The sequence below is a fragment of the Calidris pugnax genome, unplaced genomic scaffold (assembly GCF_001431845.1).
Source record: "Calidris pugnax isolate Ruff unplaced genomic scaffold, ASM143184v1 scaffold32, whole genome shotgun sequence".
Classification (NCBI taxonomy): domain Eukaryota; kingdom Metazoa; phylum Chordata; class Aves; order Charadriiformes; family Scolopacidae; genus Calidris; species Calidris pugnax.
Window position 1 is genome coordinate 4,605,051 of NW_015090783.1, and position 18,788 is coordinate 4,623,838.

Consider the following 18,788-nt stretch of genomic DNA (forward strand, 5'->3'; position numbering starts at 1 on the left):
CCCATCCTCTGCTATTACGGTGAAGACTCCTCAAATGCTAGACCAGCATTTATGTATTAAAAAACAACAGGAACAAAAAAGCCACCACAGTGGTTCATGCAGAACGTGGGCCCAGCTACAGGCTGAACTCCCTCTCAAAAATAACGCTCCTCACTATAGATGCAAAGCACACAGAAGTAATCCAGACACCAGCCAAGAGGAGATTGTTTGTGAGCTTGTAAGAAGTACCAAAACGTCACTGTTGGAAAACATTTGTGTTTTAATCTTGAGGCATCAGCCTTTAACAAAACAGAACTTAAAAGATAAGCTTCTGTGCTGACTTGGGAAATTTACCTACATACAGTTTATGAATTCCTGATGTGAAAAAATAGATAAGGTGATGGAAAGATTCCCTGGCTAAAAGAATTAAACAAAGGGCATGCAAGCAGAAGTACCTCAACAGAGGCACTAACAGGCTCCTTATATGAGAAGCTGATGCATTAGATCCCAATCTGATGCTTTGTAACAAACAAACATCACTTTCCTTCATTAAAAACCCTTTTATAGTATATATCTAGTTAAACAACTGTACTAACAAAGAAAGTCTGGATATGTTAGATTCATTCAACTGTACTAGAGGTTTCTTTTTCTTGAAAGAGAAAATATTCTCAGTTCATGTAAGAAAAACTGCATATATTACATATCAAGAAAATGACATACATTACATACCATTTATGCAAAGATTTTAGCACAACCAAAGATAAACAAAACACTTACAGTACCCCAAAACCACAAAAATCCCGATTTCCTTCTATAGAAGGTATACTCTTTGTTCCTTTTTTTGGGAACAAATATACGTTTAAAGGTACAGTGAATTTTGAGGATGTAATTTCTTTGTATTCATAAAACACAAATTAATTTAGTTCTGCTAAAGAAGTCTCAGGGTATCTATCTGTTTGATTATGAAAACAAAACAGTAAGATACAGAGACACTGTAGGAGTTTTACACAAACATTATATACTCTGATTTTTGGGTTTTTGCCTTTCATCTTTTCACTGGGGTTTTGAGCAACCAAAATGTGAGCCTTTCCTACTTGTTACGTTGCTGCACGCATAAGGCATCTACATACAATTTTAGAAGAACATTAAACAAACAAAGTAGTAAAGTGGATTGGGTTTTTAGATCCCCTCTTTCCAATGGGAAGTTTAGAAATGAGCTATTCAACTCTCTAAGAATATATACTGACCTTTCCACATGCAGTTATGGAAAATCTAGCATAAAATAAAAAATAAAAACATCATCATCCAGAACCCAACAAAATTCTAAGGCTGCCTTAAAAAATATTTTTGGAAAAAATAGAAATTTAATGTATTATCCTTTTTTATTAATTTAAAACTTATTTTCACTTCAGTATATGCCTTTCTTAACTTTTGAGTATCTAGAATCTTCATTTTCGAGTTGTTCTTGCACAACAGCATGATGCCTGGAAGAAAAATGCCTTTACCACTATTTAAAAAAAAGACAAAGTTTTAAGTTAGAAGTGAGCACAAAACTGCTATTATACATGGACAAAATTGGCATAAAATCCACAATAGTACTAGCAGAAGGCATCCCCACACCCGTCTTTGTTTCTTGACTTCAGGCAGGTTCATTGTTAGCCAGCCAGACTCACCTCACTGTAGAAAATCTACATACCAATGTATGTCACTGCAGAGAGGCATGTGCTTACACTCAGAAGCACTCAATTTTTATTCTGTATCATGGTTCTGCCCGTACAGTCTATCCTATTAATGATGGCACAAAAGTGCCAAGTCTACCAGATCTCCCTAAAATCTGATCTGCATACAGCAATGCTTGTATGAAAATACATTCTCTCCTACAGACCATATTGAATGTATTTCACTTAGGACTTGCCAAGTTTCTCATACAATACATAGAGCTATTTCTAGGACTTAAATAGCTTCTTAGATTGAAAACAAAGTAGACTTCATCCATTACAAGACAGATACTGTTTGCACAAGACAGGTAAGATGATGAGCAACTTTCCCGGTGGACAGGCTTGAATTCAGACTTGTAATTAGCACACATATTCTGCTACGGACATACCACTTCATGGGTTAATTGTTTACATAGCAGCAATGCCTTTCAGGAGGTAGCTCGATAAATCAATCCCAGGTGAAAATACCACATAAAATTATCATTGTATTAACAAAGAACCAATCTGAATTCAGACAAAATCCACAGTCAGAAAGCTACAATCTTGAATAAACTACCAAACCATTCTTACTGGGCATGCTCATAAGAAATTCACTTTCCAAACCAGTATCTGAGTTGTCATTAAACCATGCCGTATTTGAAGATTAATCTCTTGCAGAGAAAAAGTCTTATTTTGGTGATTTGGTATTAGGTCAATAAATGCCAGGCATGCTTGCATAACAATGGTTCTAGCACACATCCCATGCAAGGTTAGGCAGGACTATTGTACTCATGTTAAAGGGAAAAGTGCAGGATTCAGGACAGAGAAAGGAGAATTTAGGCCCTAAAATACCTGCATGCTGTCCAAGGTGTTCTGGATGAAGTGCAAAGCAATAAATTCCAAACAAGACACAGTAAACAAAGAGATGTGAAATAAACAAAGAAATAAAAACAATTTTGAACACTTTTTTTACATTTCAAAGCAAAATATATTAGAACAGTTAACATGTGTAAAAACATGCATTAACACAAACCACACTATAGAATGTTTCAGAAATCAATACCACTGCTGGTCTTAAATTGCAAAAGGCAGATTAAATAAAATGCTATAAATTAATGGGTTTATGGCAATAAAAAGCAAAAGCTTAGGAAACCTTAATGGGGTTATGCAAAACAGAGGTCGCAGACAAATCAGCTAAATAGGAATTTTGATTAGCTTGAGGGGGATAAATAATCAGTTGCCTGCTTTGTTTCTACTTATGTTTTCCTGCATCATATACTTTCCACCAGGCATTAAAAAAAATTTAATCTTATGTACTTCAAGGCAAAATAAACTTAATATATATGATGATAATGAAAACATGAGTAAAATACTTTCTGTTGGAATATTAACCATTATAGATATAAACTTTTTTTTTAAATTTCTTTTAAAGATGATCACTGCAATAGAAAAACCACCTTCCATCAATGCATAACCAGTAAGAGCACAGCCAGAACTACTGTGAAGAGGTAGAAATTACCTTCTGCTCAAAACAGATTTCTAAGTGAAATCTTGACACTGCACTTGCTATAACTCATCTATGGTATCGCATGTTCTGTGTCATACATATGGTAAGACTTAACCATTTAATGCCTTTTCTTCTCCTCAGACAGAAAAACTAGTTTGGTAGTTATCAGTGAAAACTTATTTTACATGAAAAAACAAAGAACAGAAAAGAACAAAAGGAAATGTGGATGCAGTCAGCCTGCTATTTACCTGTGCATCTGTGTTGTCTGACACTTTACCTTATCCAAGTGCATCAAACGATATGATTGGAACTAAAAGAATCCATTGAGACTGGTTTTGAGAAACTGAGGAGAAATTGTTTACTTTAGGAACCTTCTTACAGGAGTTTGAATTTCTACTACATGTTGTTGCCATTTGTCCTATCTTACACATCGTTGTGGGTCAGCCTGCATTTCCAAACAGCAGTCAGCAAAAAGAATAAAAGGTTTTGTTGGCACCAGGCAGATATTCAAGTGTATTGATTTATTCCAATTCTCCGTTTGATTTTTTGTGTTTTAATGCGTAATTTACCCGTAACTGTATGCATCCATTATAAAGGTTCCATTATTATAAGATTCTCAGTTTAAAACCTCTAAAAGATTTCACTCCAGCTTAAGAAAGAAAGGTTTTGCAAACCTTGCCCTATTCTAACTAAAATTGACAGCAAAGCTCATAGGTTTTGAATGCGAGAGTAAAAATTTGCTTCTGTTCTTCATGTCACTTCTATACAAGACAGAAGCAATTCTGTATCCTTAGTTACAGAAGACTGAATTATTGGATTTATTTTTTTTAAAGGATTAATGACTTGAAGGAAGGCTGGAAATGTGATGTGAAGTCCATAAACACAACTACTAATGACTTTACAGATGATGCTCTGTGCTATGAGCAATTGCTAATGAAAATACTAAGATTTTTTGTTTTAACTTTATGGATAATGTTGCCTTTATGGGTGATGTCAGTATATGCAGGTATTAAGTGCCTTAAAAATTAGTAAATTAGATCATCTGAATCATCTCTAAAAACTTAATTAATAGTGTTTACTTAATAAATCAGTCACTGGCAAATTCCAAAAACATATTGCAACACAACTGGGAAACACTAAGGCCCCTGCTGGTGATACACAGCAATAGGATTAGAGGCAATGGACATGGGTAGTGTCCAGGCAAAAATTCTGACAGGATACAAGAATAATATTCTTCATAATTAAAGTGCTTAAAGACTGAAAGAGGCTTCCTATGGAGGTTGTCATGTCTCCATTCCCAGAGATATTTAAAAATGTACTGGGCAAAGCAAGCCCAGAGCAATCTACAGTAATTTTGAAGAGAGCTCTTTGAGCAGGGTGTTGGACCAGATAGCCAGAGGTCTCTTTCAAACAGAATTATTCTGTGTTTCTAATTTAAAATCTGAGTATGTTTCTGGTGTCCTTGATTTTCAAATGCCCAGTTCAGACTATCTTGAAAAGATCTAGCTTTCCAATAAAAATAATGAACTCTCAACTACACCCTTTGACGTTTTTTTGAAGTATCCAAATTCTCTCATTAGGTTTAAAAATTTTGACTCTTCAGAATGTTGTTTTATGTTTACTAGACAGTATTTAATTAGGAACATTAGGTAATTGATCGGTATTTGCAGCTTATTTCCAGCCTAAACAATAATAATTCTCACAATTAATCACTTCCATTTTATATATCTCACAGTATTTTACCAACAAAAGGTACCAAAATTTCTATTCTATACAAAGAGAAGCTAAGGTACACACATCATTTCCAACAGCTCAGCTTAATGCACTCCTAACTGAATTATAATCTTTAAAGGATGAAGTACATTATAAGAGAAAAATCCACCCTTATTTGCCTACATATTACTTGAAACTTTCAAAAGTGATGATACTGTAGTTATCACATTCAGAATGGAACTTCCACAAGAAAAGAAGGTAACACAAAGGATATCTTCTTACCTCTAGCAATTGAACTGCTCCCTCATGTTCCTTCTTAGCTTCAACCTGAGCCTTGTTTTTAGAAGAAGAGAAGAGAAGAGAAGAGAAGAGAAGAGAAGAGAAGAGAAGAGAAGAGAAGAGAAGAGAAGAGAAGAGAAGAGAAGAGAAGAGAGGAGGAATCAATTAATCATGCCACATATAGCATGCTCTAACTGCATAAAGTAGCATACTGTTTACTCAAATCCAAAGCCAATTAGAGTCTTGAAGGGATGGCTCCATCAATATTACTATAGCGCTTTGGTTCCAAGCCACTGAAATAACTGTTTATTTTTAGGAGACTGAATCTCAGTGAAGCTCAACAGCATCAGTATTTTGTTGGACCAAGATGAGCATGCTAAACACACTGCAAGAAAATATCAGAAGTATCTCTGAAACGCTCTAAATTAAAACTGAAAAATGAGCTTCTTATTCAACATTGCAGGAGGTTCATAATGTAGAAACCTACCATACCAGCTTGCAGAAAGCAACACAAAAATTAAGCTCATTCTTTACATGCAGCAACAGTATGTATCATCTAAGTAAATAGGTCACACAACATTCAAGGCAACCACAGGTTGTCTGTAAACAAGAGTGCAACATTTAGGATCTGATTAACTGAGTGAATGAAGAAAAGAGGGAATCAGTAAGAGGAGAAAAATGTATTTTATGTAGCACAGAATTTCAGTTACCAAAATTTGGCCAGGAATCTAAACCTTCGAAACAACCAATCAACAAAAAAAAGCACTCAGTAACTTTGTGTTATCCTTGCTTCATTTCCATTTAAGTTTCCACTATTTTCTTTATTGCAGCTTGCCAAGATAAGCAAAACTCTTTATTAACCATTGTATGAGGCTGATAGCAGCGTGATGTACTAACTTTGCATTATTACCTCCTTATTACTGTAACCCAAAGACCACATTCTGCACATTCCTCATCAGAGAAGTCTTAAACTCCTCCAGTTTAGCAGAAGGCAACACCCCACAGACTTTCTGATTTAATGGGCCAAATACTCCCATGATGGACACTGACACATCTATGTTAACTTCATGTTCCTCATCTATGAAGGCTACCCGACCCCATTACTGGTTTCAGTGGAAGCTGGGACAGGCCATAAAGTCACAACCAAGAACATATACCCAAACTATACTTCACTGTCATGCACAGTAATAAAGCTTCAGTCCTGCAAGCATAGTCATATTTCTTCCTGTACTACAGCAGTAAGTCTTATTGCTAGCACCTGATAAAATATTGGCTCCACGAGCATAAGCAAACATATGACGACATGTAATAGAAAGCCTTGTGCCATCCATCATTACAAGTTTAATAAAATCTACCCGCCATATGAGCCCTTGATAAATTATTAGAAAGCCTGCATCAATACTATCTCTCTTCGACATCAAACTGTCTTGTATTAAGGCTTTCTTAGAGAAAAAGAAATTTGATTCCCTATCAACAAAAAACCTTGATGAACAGTATTATATTCTTCATTTTTCCTTTTGGGCTGAAAATCTGACCAGTCTGTTCATGTATTAAAAACACAATGAATTTTTATTTGTAATATCAAAATGTGACAGCAAATACATCAGACTGCACCAGTAACTTGCTTTGTTTTGAAGTGCACATTTCTGTGGTTCATCAGCAACTTTACAACAGTAACAAGACACATACATGAGTGTCTGTGCAAGATCCTAGGAGGAATATTTCAGACTAATGAACGAAACCAGTAAGAAGGATGAATTATTTCTTAAATGCTTCTATTAAGTACTTCATAGATTAATTGCTATGGTGGATTTAGTATAGGAATTCTAAGCTAGAATTCTAGTCAAACTTAGTGGTAAATGATTATTAGATGATAATTTTTAACATAAATGATCTTGTATTCCATGCTATTTCAGGTCCACTGAACAAGAATTTAATCACTGGTTACAGATGCTGAGCTAGTTGCACTGAGTAAAATACAAAATGCAATACAATCTCCTTTGTGCTTGAAGTTTATCATGCTTAGCAAAAATGACTGCAGAAAACAGTATTACAGAAGTTTGTCCCCTGTTGCCAATCTGTAACAAAAAGACCCATGTAACGGGGATTTATTAGAAGACTGTAACAAAATATAGCAAGAAAAAAAGCTGTATCTTTCTTTGATTCCTTTGTTTTGCCAAAAAATTTAAGTCCAAAATTTATGTAGAAGTTCAAATAATAACAGCTGAATATAACTAGAAATGACATTTTGAAATATACCTAAATAGATTAATTGTAAAAGGCTAAAAGAAAATTAACTGGAAGATTTCATTTGGTGAAGCTTTCTATTCCAAGCAAACTATATTTAGATACCATCTTTTTATTCTGCTGAGAATGTCAATTCTCCATGCCAATTCTCCATCAAATTATCATTAGCATTATTATTTCTGTGTTTTGATCCAGTCAAGCAATTGGAAAAATCAACATTAGTGTTGAGACAATTACATTGACTTTGGTAAGGCTGAAACTCAATACCATGTTTTTTATGTTATAATGGATACTGAAAAGTTGCAGTGTGAAAAACCACACCCACCCCCCGTCTTAAAGTGGTTTGTGAATTAGAGAATGAGCTTGGAAATAAGAAACAGCTGTTTAATTTATGAAAAAGATCATCAATTGTGATGTGTAAGTACCTTGACAAGAATTTACTTTAATCTAACCTAGTGGAAAAAGGCAGTAAGAAACACCAGTGTCTGGAAGAGAAAGCCAAAGAAATCCTAACAATATGGCTATTCCAGCAAACTCACAAGGAAATGGTGGATTGCCCATATTTCGATTATCACAAAATTAAGACTGGATTCCTTCCTGACATTTAAGGAATGCACAAATATTCCTGAGCCCAATATAGAGGTAAGCAATGGAAATGCAAAGGAAATACATGTTTTTGTATCACTTTTCTCCCTAATGGAAAATATGAGGGCTTACATATTCTGGACAGGTTAATCTTCACTGGCATAAACATTTATAAATCAATTAGTACAGTCATGTATATATCCAACAGTAAACATCCACTTGCTACAACTGCATCAGCAATCGTGCAGAGCAATCCAGAAGAGGAACCAATTTGGTGGTTGTGGTTTAAGCTCCTTTAAACCAGGAGATCTGTTTCATGACCTGTGCTCCGTCACTGCAATTTGCTATTTCACCTGACTTTTCCTTTCTCCACTTACCTTCTGCAGGAGTTCAATTTCCTGCTGTTTGGCGTTGAGAACAGCCAAGGCTTGCTCATGCTCCAACTCCAGCTGTTGCCGCCGTTCAGCAGCCTCTCGCATATGCTGTTTCAAAGGAAGCAGAAAAACTATCAGATGACTTCAACATATTCTACCTTTAGCCAAACATGCTGCCATTCCCAGGCACGTAGACATACATCTAAACATAAAAGGTCTCTGGTATCACTGATAGGCAAGCTGGAAACTGGATAGGATTTTAATTTGGTCAGTATTTGGGGCATATTGCCAATGTTAAACTCAGGCATTTTCACAGCAACCTCTTTGACGATACAGGACTCTGTCATCACCCGCAACGTGGCCTCTGCCCTGCACAACTGCACAGCAGCACCCACTGTATCCCTCAGGCACACGTTCAGATGTGACATTCTCCTGAGAAGTTAAAGCTTGCAAAAAACTTAGCTTGACAATTCCCCAAATGCCTCTTTATCTAGGATACAGCTTTGTGGTTTGTTTTGCAAATAATGACCCAAAAGAAATAGCTTACCTTTGCTAATCTCTGCCTATTATTTATAGCAAATTAGACAGAGCAAAACTAACACAGGTGGATATGGACAATAGGAGCTACACAGTAGTCAAAAACAACTTTTAAAGATACTATTGAAAGCAATATGAGTAAGGTTCTTGGGAAGAACACAAGCTGAACTATGTCAAGATACCCTTTGCAGATAGAAATCTTTTTCATTACAGGTTAATATTATTCTCCCAATGTCATTATAACTTCCAAACACCCTGTTAATAACTGGGAGTTAAGACAGATCTCTTTACAGATTCTGATCTCTTCTCTGGTGAAGCTGGTATTAAAGATTTTTATTTTCCAAATTACATATTGTTCCCATAATACTCTCAGAGCAGAGGCACAATGTCTTATCTGCAGCACCACAAGTTATTACACACAAACCTATTAGGAATCGGCATTTGGAAACACAAATACATAGATAAAATTGACAAGAACAGTCCAAAATATCTCTTATTGTGTACAAGAGAAAATTTTATCAAGCATATTGCTAACCTTTAATGAGCTGTTATTCCCTGTTACATGTTACTCATAACAAAGAGGGACAGCACAGCAAGGCTGACTTCTCTCAATCTGGATCTGTTTGCAAAGGAAGCAGAAATGTCTCCAATATTCCATTGGTCTCTGTTTGGGATTTATTTTTATTTGATGTATTTATTAAAAACAACAACAACAACAAAAAAAAAATCAAAGATTTTTCCAGTTCATCAGTTTTGACTCTCAACTATGGCTTGCTTTCTAGGAGTTTTGTGAGGATTCTGTATTTTGACTGCAGACATTTCTGAACTGTGCACATTGTACAAAAGTTAAATGGATCTGTTAATGGGTAATATCTATTCTCAGTATTTAATAATGACCAAAAATAATGGTTCTGAACCTCAACTCATCTGAATGAACATAGCCTATTTTGCTAATGAGTATTACTCATTACTTAAGTCAGCATGAAGCTACATTTACTGAGCTCAGCAGCTTCCATCAAGTCTTATGTAAAACTTGACACTGATGGAGCATCAGCATATTTCCTATATTCAAGAAATGTTGAGGTAATCAAGTAATTCTCACACCTTTAATTGAAACCTTTCATTATCAGAGAAAAGCTTTTACTTCCCTCTCTGAAGATTTAGTACCAGATGTGGTACAGCGTATTTTGATACTGTTAAGTCCTCACTACTTTTACATAAACTACTACAGAACATTTCTAGCCCTTTGCAGAGATCAATAAATAATGAATATGGAGCCGTACAGTGAATCTATAAAATGTAACGAAGAAACAGATTGTGATACATGATCTGTGATTCTCCCCAGCTTTTAATTTCTCTGTTTCCTAAAATACATATTTAGTGATCTACAGTTCACAGATTTTAAGGTCAGAAAAGACCATTTGGTCATCTACGTTAACCTAAAAGTACCTCTCAGTCATTTTAGTATTGTCCTGATCTACTTAGTATTTAAAGCAGCAAGGATCTCTTCACCCCAGCATCTGTCCCTCTCCTGGCACAGCAATTAAATCTCCCCCCAACCAGAAGCAATTCCTCCCTTCCCACTCTGCTCACAAATTGGTTCTGTCTGCAAATCTGTTCTGCGCTTCCTATTGCACATCAGCTGCTGCCATCTCTGCTTCCGAGCCTGAAGGGAATAGGTTAGGGCAGTGGAGGAGGACTGCAGAGATCATTACAACAGCAGGGAGAAAGCTCTGAGCTGCTGAATTCTTTCTGCACCTTTCTTCAGGACCGACTTCCAAAATGATCACGTTATCATGGTTTGTGTAGGTGGTGGCACTCCATCCGTCCCCACTATTGCTGTCCTTAATGGGAGTCATGCTAGAACTTTCTAAATGTAAATCTGCACTTCCCTTTTTGCACCCTTTCTAGAGGTCCTGCTATGTCACTCTAACATCAGAAAGCAAATCCACATCTAAAAGAGTGTAGAAAAAACACAGTAACGACTTCCTGTTTCAAAACAATTAGCAAATAATGCTCTATCCTTCAAATAAAGTGTGAAGAAGGAACCTTTTCAGTGTATCTTTCAGATCAAAGGCAAGAATACTCCTAAGCTCCAGCAAAGGAACTAGGGACATAGTGCATCTCAGTTTTCTTTCAAACTACAAAGCTAGAGAGCTGTGTAGGATAAACTCTTTCTGAAAGAGCACTTAAGGGATGTACTCAAACAGATTTTGGCTTTTCAGCTTCCTCATGGGCACAGGGGGATTTGACAATGAATAGCCCATCCTAGCTCCAAGGGATTCAGCGGTTGCACTGTATTACCTACAGCTGCAAAGAAAACAAAGAAACACATTCTTTCCCACAGCAGTGACTCCTGCAGTTCTAAAATGTGCAACTAGTTAATGCTAGAGCAAACTGCAATGGTTTTCAAGTACTTAAGTCTTGTTTATGAGACAGAACTCGTACATGATGCTGAATAGGGAGCAAATTTAATTCTCACCCAAGTACTCTGATCAAAGGACTTGTCATCTGCGCTTGCAGATGGGTGGGCACCATTACAGTGGAATGAATGGGAAAAGCTGGCTGAACACTGTGAAGATTCTCAGAAGTTCGCTAATTCAGCACTTCTTCATCTTTTCATCTTTGTTGATACATCCTGAGATAACAGAAAATGTAACTGAATTTCTCTTTTGACAGGGAAACTAGGCTAAATATTTCTCAAAACCTCCCAATGGTTGGAAAGCTGCAAACCATTTTTCCAAACTACTAATTTCCTGAGCATATGAGGACACACATGAAATACACAAATAACTGCATCTGCTTGGGCATGGTTTAATGCGAAAAAGGAGATTTAGGGGATTCAAGTCTGTTCAAGGTACTCTGTGAGCTCAGAAAAGTTCTGGTGAAGGCAGAGAACTACTGAAAATGAAAAGCTGGGCTCTCTATATCCACCAGACAATTTTTGTTTCAGTGAAGAAAATCTTTTGAAGGAGTTCTGCAGCAGAACACTGAGATTTACAGAATGTTTCTCCCACGTGTATTGGAAGTATTATTTCAGCAGAAGTTAAGCAATATCAGTCAAATAAACAGATTCAGCTCTTCTACAGAAGAAATTTGGAGGAATCATTAAATCAAATGCCAGTAGACATCCTAATTAAAGAGTGGAGAAATTAACATTATTTGGTATGGCTAAAGAAGAAAGTACGTTCTTTAATTTGTTATAAGAAAGTAAAACACAGTCCATCATTAGAGGAGTTCCAAATGTTCAAACACATACAAGCCTAACAAAACCAGTATTGGAACAGGGTACAAGAAAGGAGTTTTACTGCTCATGAAGCAGGGGTTTTTTAGCAGCGTAGGAGTCCAGACAATAATAATTTGCATTTTGATTTGATGAAATGAGGATTAATGCCAATTTACTTAGAGCAAAATCTAACCCTCAGATGTTTTATGACCCACAAATTCACAGTTCCTTTCTAGACTTTTTTCCTCTTTCTACTACATGCTCCTTGAAGAAGCTATCAAGCTGGAATCCCATAATTATATGGAGAGCACAGGCAAGCCGTATCTGTTGAAATAGCTTCTAGGTGTTGATTCTACTCTCTATAGGTACTAGTGCATGGCTCACAGTAAAACAGCAAATTAGTGATAAAGGTCTGTGGAACTGTCAGTTTTGTATTACCCTGAAGAAAAGGAAGGAAGTAACAGAAAAAGTAAATTATCTTCCATTGCTAGAGAAAAACTTCCTACTTGTTCCTGGGCAAAGCTGTATTAGTCTAAAGCCAGATAACAGTGTATCACATTTCTGTTCAATTAAGCAGTTTAATTTTCCTTTCCCAGTACATATACTTCTTATTTGCATGTAATTCTATATTTATTCCATCAGTGACACCCATTGACTGGTAAGTGGGACATTCATAACTTTTTTGATATTGCACAATAAAATACCTAACAGCTGCCCTCAGCATTGCCTAGTAGGTGATTTCACCAGCTTGTGTTTCCAGAAGCTGCTGGAATAAGTTGGTTTATGGAGCAGTCACCTTACTTTTGATAGCCACACAGCCCTCCAGGTTCAGCAAGAGGAATGTAACTTATAGCCACCTTTTATTTCCATTTGTAGCTAGAAAACCTCCTCACCTCTTGAGCAATATCAATAAAGCCTGAGAGAAGGTTTCAGCAACATATTTACCAGTGCAACAAACTAAAAATAAAACCTCCTCTTCTCAAAGTTCAGACAGGTAACCATTTTCATCACGACAGTAATCTCCAAAAGCCTAGATCTATTCTGATGAAGCCAAGAGCAAAGTTATTTTCCCCCTTTTACAATGAGTCTCATGCAAATGAAAATCATTAGCAAATCCACTTTCAAGTAAGTGATTGTACTTATGGCAAGCATTATCTGAAGCCACTTAGCATTATTAAAACATTCCGCAAAGAGAAGTCTTGCTTGAAATTTAAGATCTCAGTCCACCTATTTTCATTTCCATCTCCTCCTACTCTAAGGGCATCCATCCCTCCTTCACTGCCTTCTTCAGTGGTTTGAAAAAGGAAGACCTTGGGCTTGACAAGATGAAAAATAAGCAGCTCTTTGGCAGTTTGTTAAAAATGTTGCAGCACCAGATCAATTCTCCATTCCAATCAGACAAACACATCCTTCATTCTTCTGAATGGTCTGAAGTATATACAAGTGTCTACAAGTGTTTCCTCTCTCAAGAATTCTCACCGTACTCACCAGGGCAGTTCCTCCACTGATGCAGACAGCTATAACTGTAGGACTTTTTTTTTTCTTTTTTTCCTTTTTTCTTTTTAAATAACCTTGGTTGCTTGACCCTCTTCAAGGCCTATTTTGGTGGCAGTTTTGCACAACACATCTTCCATATTTTCTACGACTAAGAAAACCTGGGAACAGTGTCCCATTCAAACCAGTTTGGGTTTTTACCATATCAGATGCTTCCTTCCACTGGCTCCCTCTACCCTGTCACACTGGACACCAACTCATTGTATGCACGGGACTTTTCAGACCCTTTTCCCTGACTCCTGATTCATCTGTCAAGCTTGGTTTATCATGTTACTGACTTCCATCTTTATTTAATCAACGACACTTTGGGAATTTGGCTGTTTTCTAGCAAAGCATTGTTTCCTTCCCACTACTAGAACTTTTTTTGCACTTTGTTTCAACATATACAAATTAGTGCTCCCTTGAATTAGCTGGTCAGTAATAATCTCTTGGTTGATTCCACTTTCCAACTGAATTTTACTCTTACTCTACCCTACTCTACTCTAAATCTATGTCAGATAGATTTAATCTCTGTTAGATTCACTTGATGAATTCCACTATTTCATAGAATCAGTTTGTCCCATGGTATTATTATGCACAATAACAAGGAAAACTGAAGCAGGACAGCATCTTCAACTGAACAGTGAAACCTCTACTGAAGAATACCCTTATGATTCGAAATGCATTACTGAATTTTTCCAAGTTGAAAAGGAAGCAGCAAATTGAACGCATGAAAACAACTGTGTATCTAGAAAACAAGCATGCCTAGACACCAACGTATTAAGCTTCTCCAGAAGCATGTTAAAAGAAAGGTGGTTATGTACCAGGTACTACAATTATTTCTAAATTAGACCTCTCTGATAAAACAGTAGCAAGTTTTGCAACCCTGTCCTGGCAATGGATTGCACTCTGTACAGGCAAAAGGAGCTGGTACCAACAGCTTGTTTCACAAGGCCACAATAATATTTTGCATCAAGTTAGACTGGCAGACAGCCTGCCTTAAAGTAAAATATCTTGGCAGTTGTTCATATTTCCTTCATCAGCATAGTCACTTCTTATCCTTTTCTTCTCGACTTACCTCCCATAACTGTATATTGAAAACCTACATCCAATTACTTATACAGCAGCAGATGAAGATCTCTGAAGGCATCTCTCCTCTGGCAGTTTGAGATCCCTTGTAGGTACTTGGTCTACTGTATTCCATACATTTTACCATAACTAATAAGGGCATTCAGTTCCCTAGTTGCAATGCACTTATGCTTCTGTGACTCACTGAATGAGCACTAGGAATATTAAAACAGCAATAGAAGTACTGGATCATTAGGCTCTATGGCATTATACATACCTTTAGGACCTGCTCTAAGTTCTCCAGCTTGGCTTGGAGCTGGTGTTTTCCCTTTACAGCCAAATCTCGTTCCTTGGTCACTCTGAGAAGGGTTTCTCTAAGATGGTCATAGTCTGATTTTACCTAAAAAAATTAAAATGTGATTATTGCCCAAACAGCTAATTAATGAAGGGAAAGCTATATCTGACACAAACATTTCTGTGTGTTAAAACGGAAAAAGGAAAAGAAGTTCAAAGAAAACAGGAAAGTGTAAAAAATGGAAGGGAATGTTCAATGAGAAAATTATGTATAGGAAAGAAGTGTAAAAAATGGAAGGGAATGTTCAATGAGAAAATTATGTATGTCATATAGATGTATGCATGAAACACATTTTTATGTCAGCAAGGACTACAGTAAGGACTACAGTCTGGCAACCAAACTGTAGTTATGCCTAAGTTATGCAAAATTAAATAAGCATAATATATAATGTACAAAAAAAAAGGACAATCAAACAATCCCTAATTTCTCTGGATCTCAGAGGCATCAAAGCTGGGTGTACTACATAAAGAGACAGAGGTTCATCATGTATACATAGAAATGTAATTCACATGTACATTTTTCTGGACTATTCCTTAGTCTAAATTGACTCAGAATAAACTCAAATATACATGATCAGCCTGTGCTAACATTTGAAATCAGTGTCTCTACAATTCAAAAGCAGGTATTCTTTGGCAACAAAACCCTTGCTCTCCCTTAAAATATTTGCATACAGAAGGTTTTTAAAGGATCAGGTAGTCATCAAGTAGGATTTACTTTATTTACTTGGTGCTAGCTTAACCATTTCAGTATGACTAAGTCTTTTTATACAGGATTTTGTGAATCATCAGCAATAGTGACTACTTCATAAACACACATAAAAAATAAGAAAATATAACATTAAACTATTTTATCTTGCCATGGAAAAGTTCTTTCTTCAATTCAGATCAGCTGAAATTTTGATTTTTTTATCCCTGATCATTTTATGGCTTCATGTCCTGTATTGATGTATGAGTAGGATTGTTACAGCCTGTACCACAGCAGAAACTGCAATATTTAGATTAAGAATGAAAACCCACCAGCAATAAACACCTGGGTAAAAAAAATGCATTACACTCACATACAATTTCCACTTCCCTGCAATGTTGATAGAAGGCAAAAAAGCAAGAGAAAGAGTCATAAGATTTTTAGTGATCAGTGTTCCAAGAATCATCTGTTTTCCTTTGTGAACTGCAGCAACACGGCGCAAAAGCACAGCAATGCCAGCAGGGTTACTGGCTAAGGAAAGGCAAAGCACTAGAAAGCACTGGGATAAGGCACAGGCTTTAACCTTGGTGCAGCTCATGTTTCCTTCGAACTTCAGTTAAAGAAGTGACAAACGCTTTTTTTTTCCTCCCCAATTTAATTACTATAATTTCTTGTGTTTTTTAAAAAACGAATGGGATTAAGCAATCTTTGACATGGATATCTCCTGGACATTTTCTAAAGCGATGTTTTGGAAACTGCTTCAGCCTTTCTATTTGCCTTCTGGCTCCAGTTTGTTAACTTGCAAATTTTGCCATGGACCAAACAATCTAAATGGTTGCAGCCAGCCCTCGTATTCATCTTTGTAAGAGGGCTCTTTAGAGTGCAGTGGACTGGAAAAAAGAAAGAGGAAAATGGAACAAATCATGTTTTCCACAAGAACTGATGCAATTATTGTCAACTTCAGGATTTTTTTTCTGTGCACAGATTTTTCTTTTCCTCTTCCCTCGTTTCTTTATAACTAAGGAAACTATTAAACAATTGATTTCAGAATCTATTAACTTTCTGCATCCTTTGTATTGTACTTCATTGCTCAGATCAGTCAATGTATATTGTTGAAGAATAATGGAGTGGAAAAGGAAGCAATGAGGTATCACCATCAACGATGCAATTGTGTTATTGTCTGTGTTCTCAGTTAATTTACTGAGGATGAATGAAGTACAGTATTTTGAACAAGTTGCAAGATAAGATTATTTTCCTCAGGCTTTAGTTTTCCCTGTCTATAAAACAACTGACACCAACCAACTACCTTTGTAAAGCATTTTCTAAAACTTAGTAGTCATCATAGTCTGAATAATTTTGGGGAGGTAGTAAGCACGGTACCTTTCTGCTGCGGGTTTTTCCCTGCTGGCAGTGAAGGGGATGTCAAAACAAATGGTACTATCAGGCTGCTAATGTAATTTTGGCAAGAGAGAAGTGAGAGACAGGTAGAACTGTCAATATTTTACACATCTCAGGATCTTTCATTTGGGATCTTGAAGTGCATACCTACATTAGTTAAAGTTTATGAATACACAAATGGTTCTGATAATTTCTCTACTTTCTCTTTTGGCAGATCAGCTTTCGAACAAAGTTCTGTGTATATTTTCATTTTGAAGGTTTGAAAGAACACAGCCAAATCTACCAGCCACCTTCTAATAATGATGCTTCTTACTTCCAGCAACACTGATAACTTTTAATATTTCTGCAGGGCATTCTTGGCAGGACATTCCCCTCTGAAGATTGTGAATCACATAGAATGCTGTGATACACACATTTATATAACTCATAAGGCAGCATAAGACTTGATGAGTCTGTAATTTGCTTTTTTTTTTTGTTTAGACAACATTTGTTCTTAAATGTGAATTTCATGCTCTCCCCAAGCAGGCTGTTTAAGAACATATGGGATATACGTGAACTTGAATTACATGCAGAGCACATCAAAATATCAATGTTCCCAGTGGCAAAAACAGTTGACCTAAATAGAGTGTCAGCATAAACAGTTCTAATTTCATGGCAGAAACAGAGAACATTTTTATCTGTGATGCTTCTCTGTTCAATGCATCAATCAATTTATTTGTCATCCCATAAGTTCACACTTAATAAATGCGCCCTCATTTGAGTGAGTTATGAAGGCCAGGACACTGCTAAGGTGTCTTCCACTTCCTGAACACTTGAACAGACACCAGTTACTGAAAACCAGCACAGCAAAATGAGCCAGCAGTTTAGTTTGTTGGGAAAAGCTCCAGCAGCCTTATACCCCACCATTTGCCTTAATTCTTGACTTTAGTGACCTGCCAATGACTTACATTGTTCAGAAACTACCATGAAAATGGTATGATTTCAGATACTGTGGAAAATAAATTCTAAACGTATAATGCCTATTCCATTTTTACATAAAGACAGTAGCCCATATATATTCAGATGAGCATGAAAAGACATTGTTAGTGCCCAGTGTTATAGCACGTCTAATGACACAGAATCTTTTCACAAATATGCCACTCCAGCAATGCAACTTTGTTTCTCTTATGCTGAGTACCAAAACTAAATCATGTAAGTTATGTACAATTTTAGGTTTATTTTGTGGATTTAAAGGTAGCCAGCCTCATACCTACTCCTTTCTAGAGTAAAATTTTAGCAACTACATTAAACAAAAATGAGCACTAGTTTTATCTGTGCTACATAACTGAATGCATAAACACTCCTCCAGCCCCGTTTGCTTGGATAAAGTTGGCCTGTTTTTCAGGCCAGCTCTCAAGGGTAAAAAAGAATAAATTATTTTAGGCAGGTTTTCCCCTTCAGGGCTGAGCCCTAACTCTGTTAGAATTCTGCTCCAGCGTCCACATCCAAAGTTGTATAGTTTCACACTTCCTGAATAATAAAATGTAAGCTAAACTGCACAACCTGTCCTCAACCTCATTGTGCATGGTAAAAAAAAAAAACCACCACTCCTCCCCCCCCCCCCCCA

At 36.5% G+C, this 18,788-nt stretch overlaps 1 protein-coding gene across 6 annotated transcripts in view; it reads right to left on the bottom strand.

The window, feature by feature from the left end:
* Positions 1 to 18,788, bottom strand: part of RIMBP2 (RIMS binding protein 2) — a 160,029-nt gene that overhangs the window by 43,076 nt on the left and 98,165 nt on the right. For 3 of the 6 annotated variants that reach the window (XM_014963742.1, XM_014963766.1, XM_014963754.1), the window contains 4 exons: positions 15,023 to 15,145; positions 8,385 to 8,489; positions 5,179 to 5,229; positions 2,529 to 2,549 (listed from right to left, as the gene is read on the bottom strand). In XM_014963742.1, the coding sequence (XP_014819228.1) occupies positions 2,529 to 2,549; positions 5,179 to 5,229; positions 8,385 to 8,489; positions 15,023 to 15,145 (300 nt within the window). The remainder of the gene's footprint in view (positions 1 to 2,528; positions 2,550 to 5,178; positions 5,230 to 8,384; positions 8,490 to 15,022; positions 15,146 to 18,788) is intronic. The other 3 variants (XM_014963747.1, XM_014963774.1, XM_014963783.1) reach the window with 1 other exon arrangement.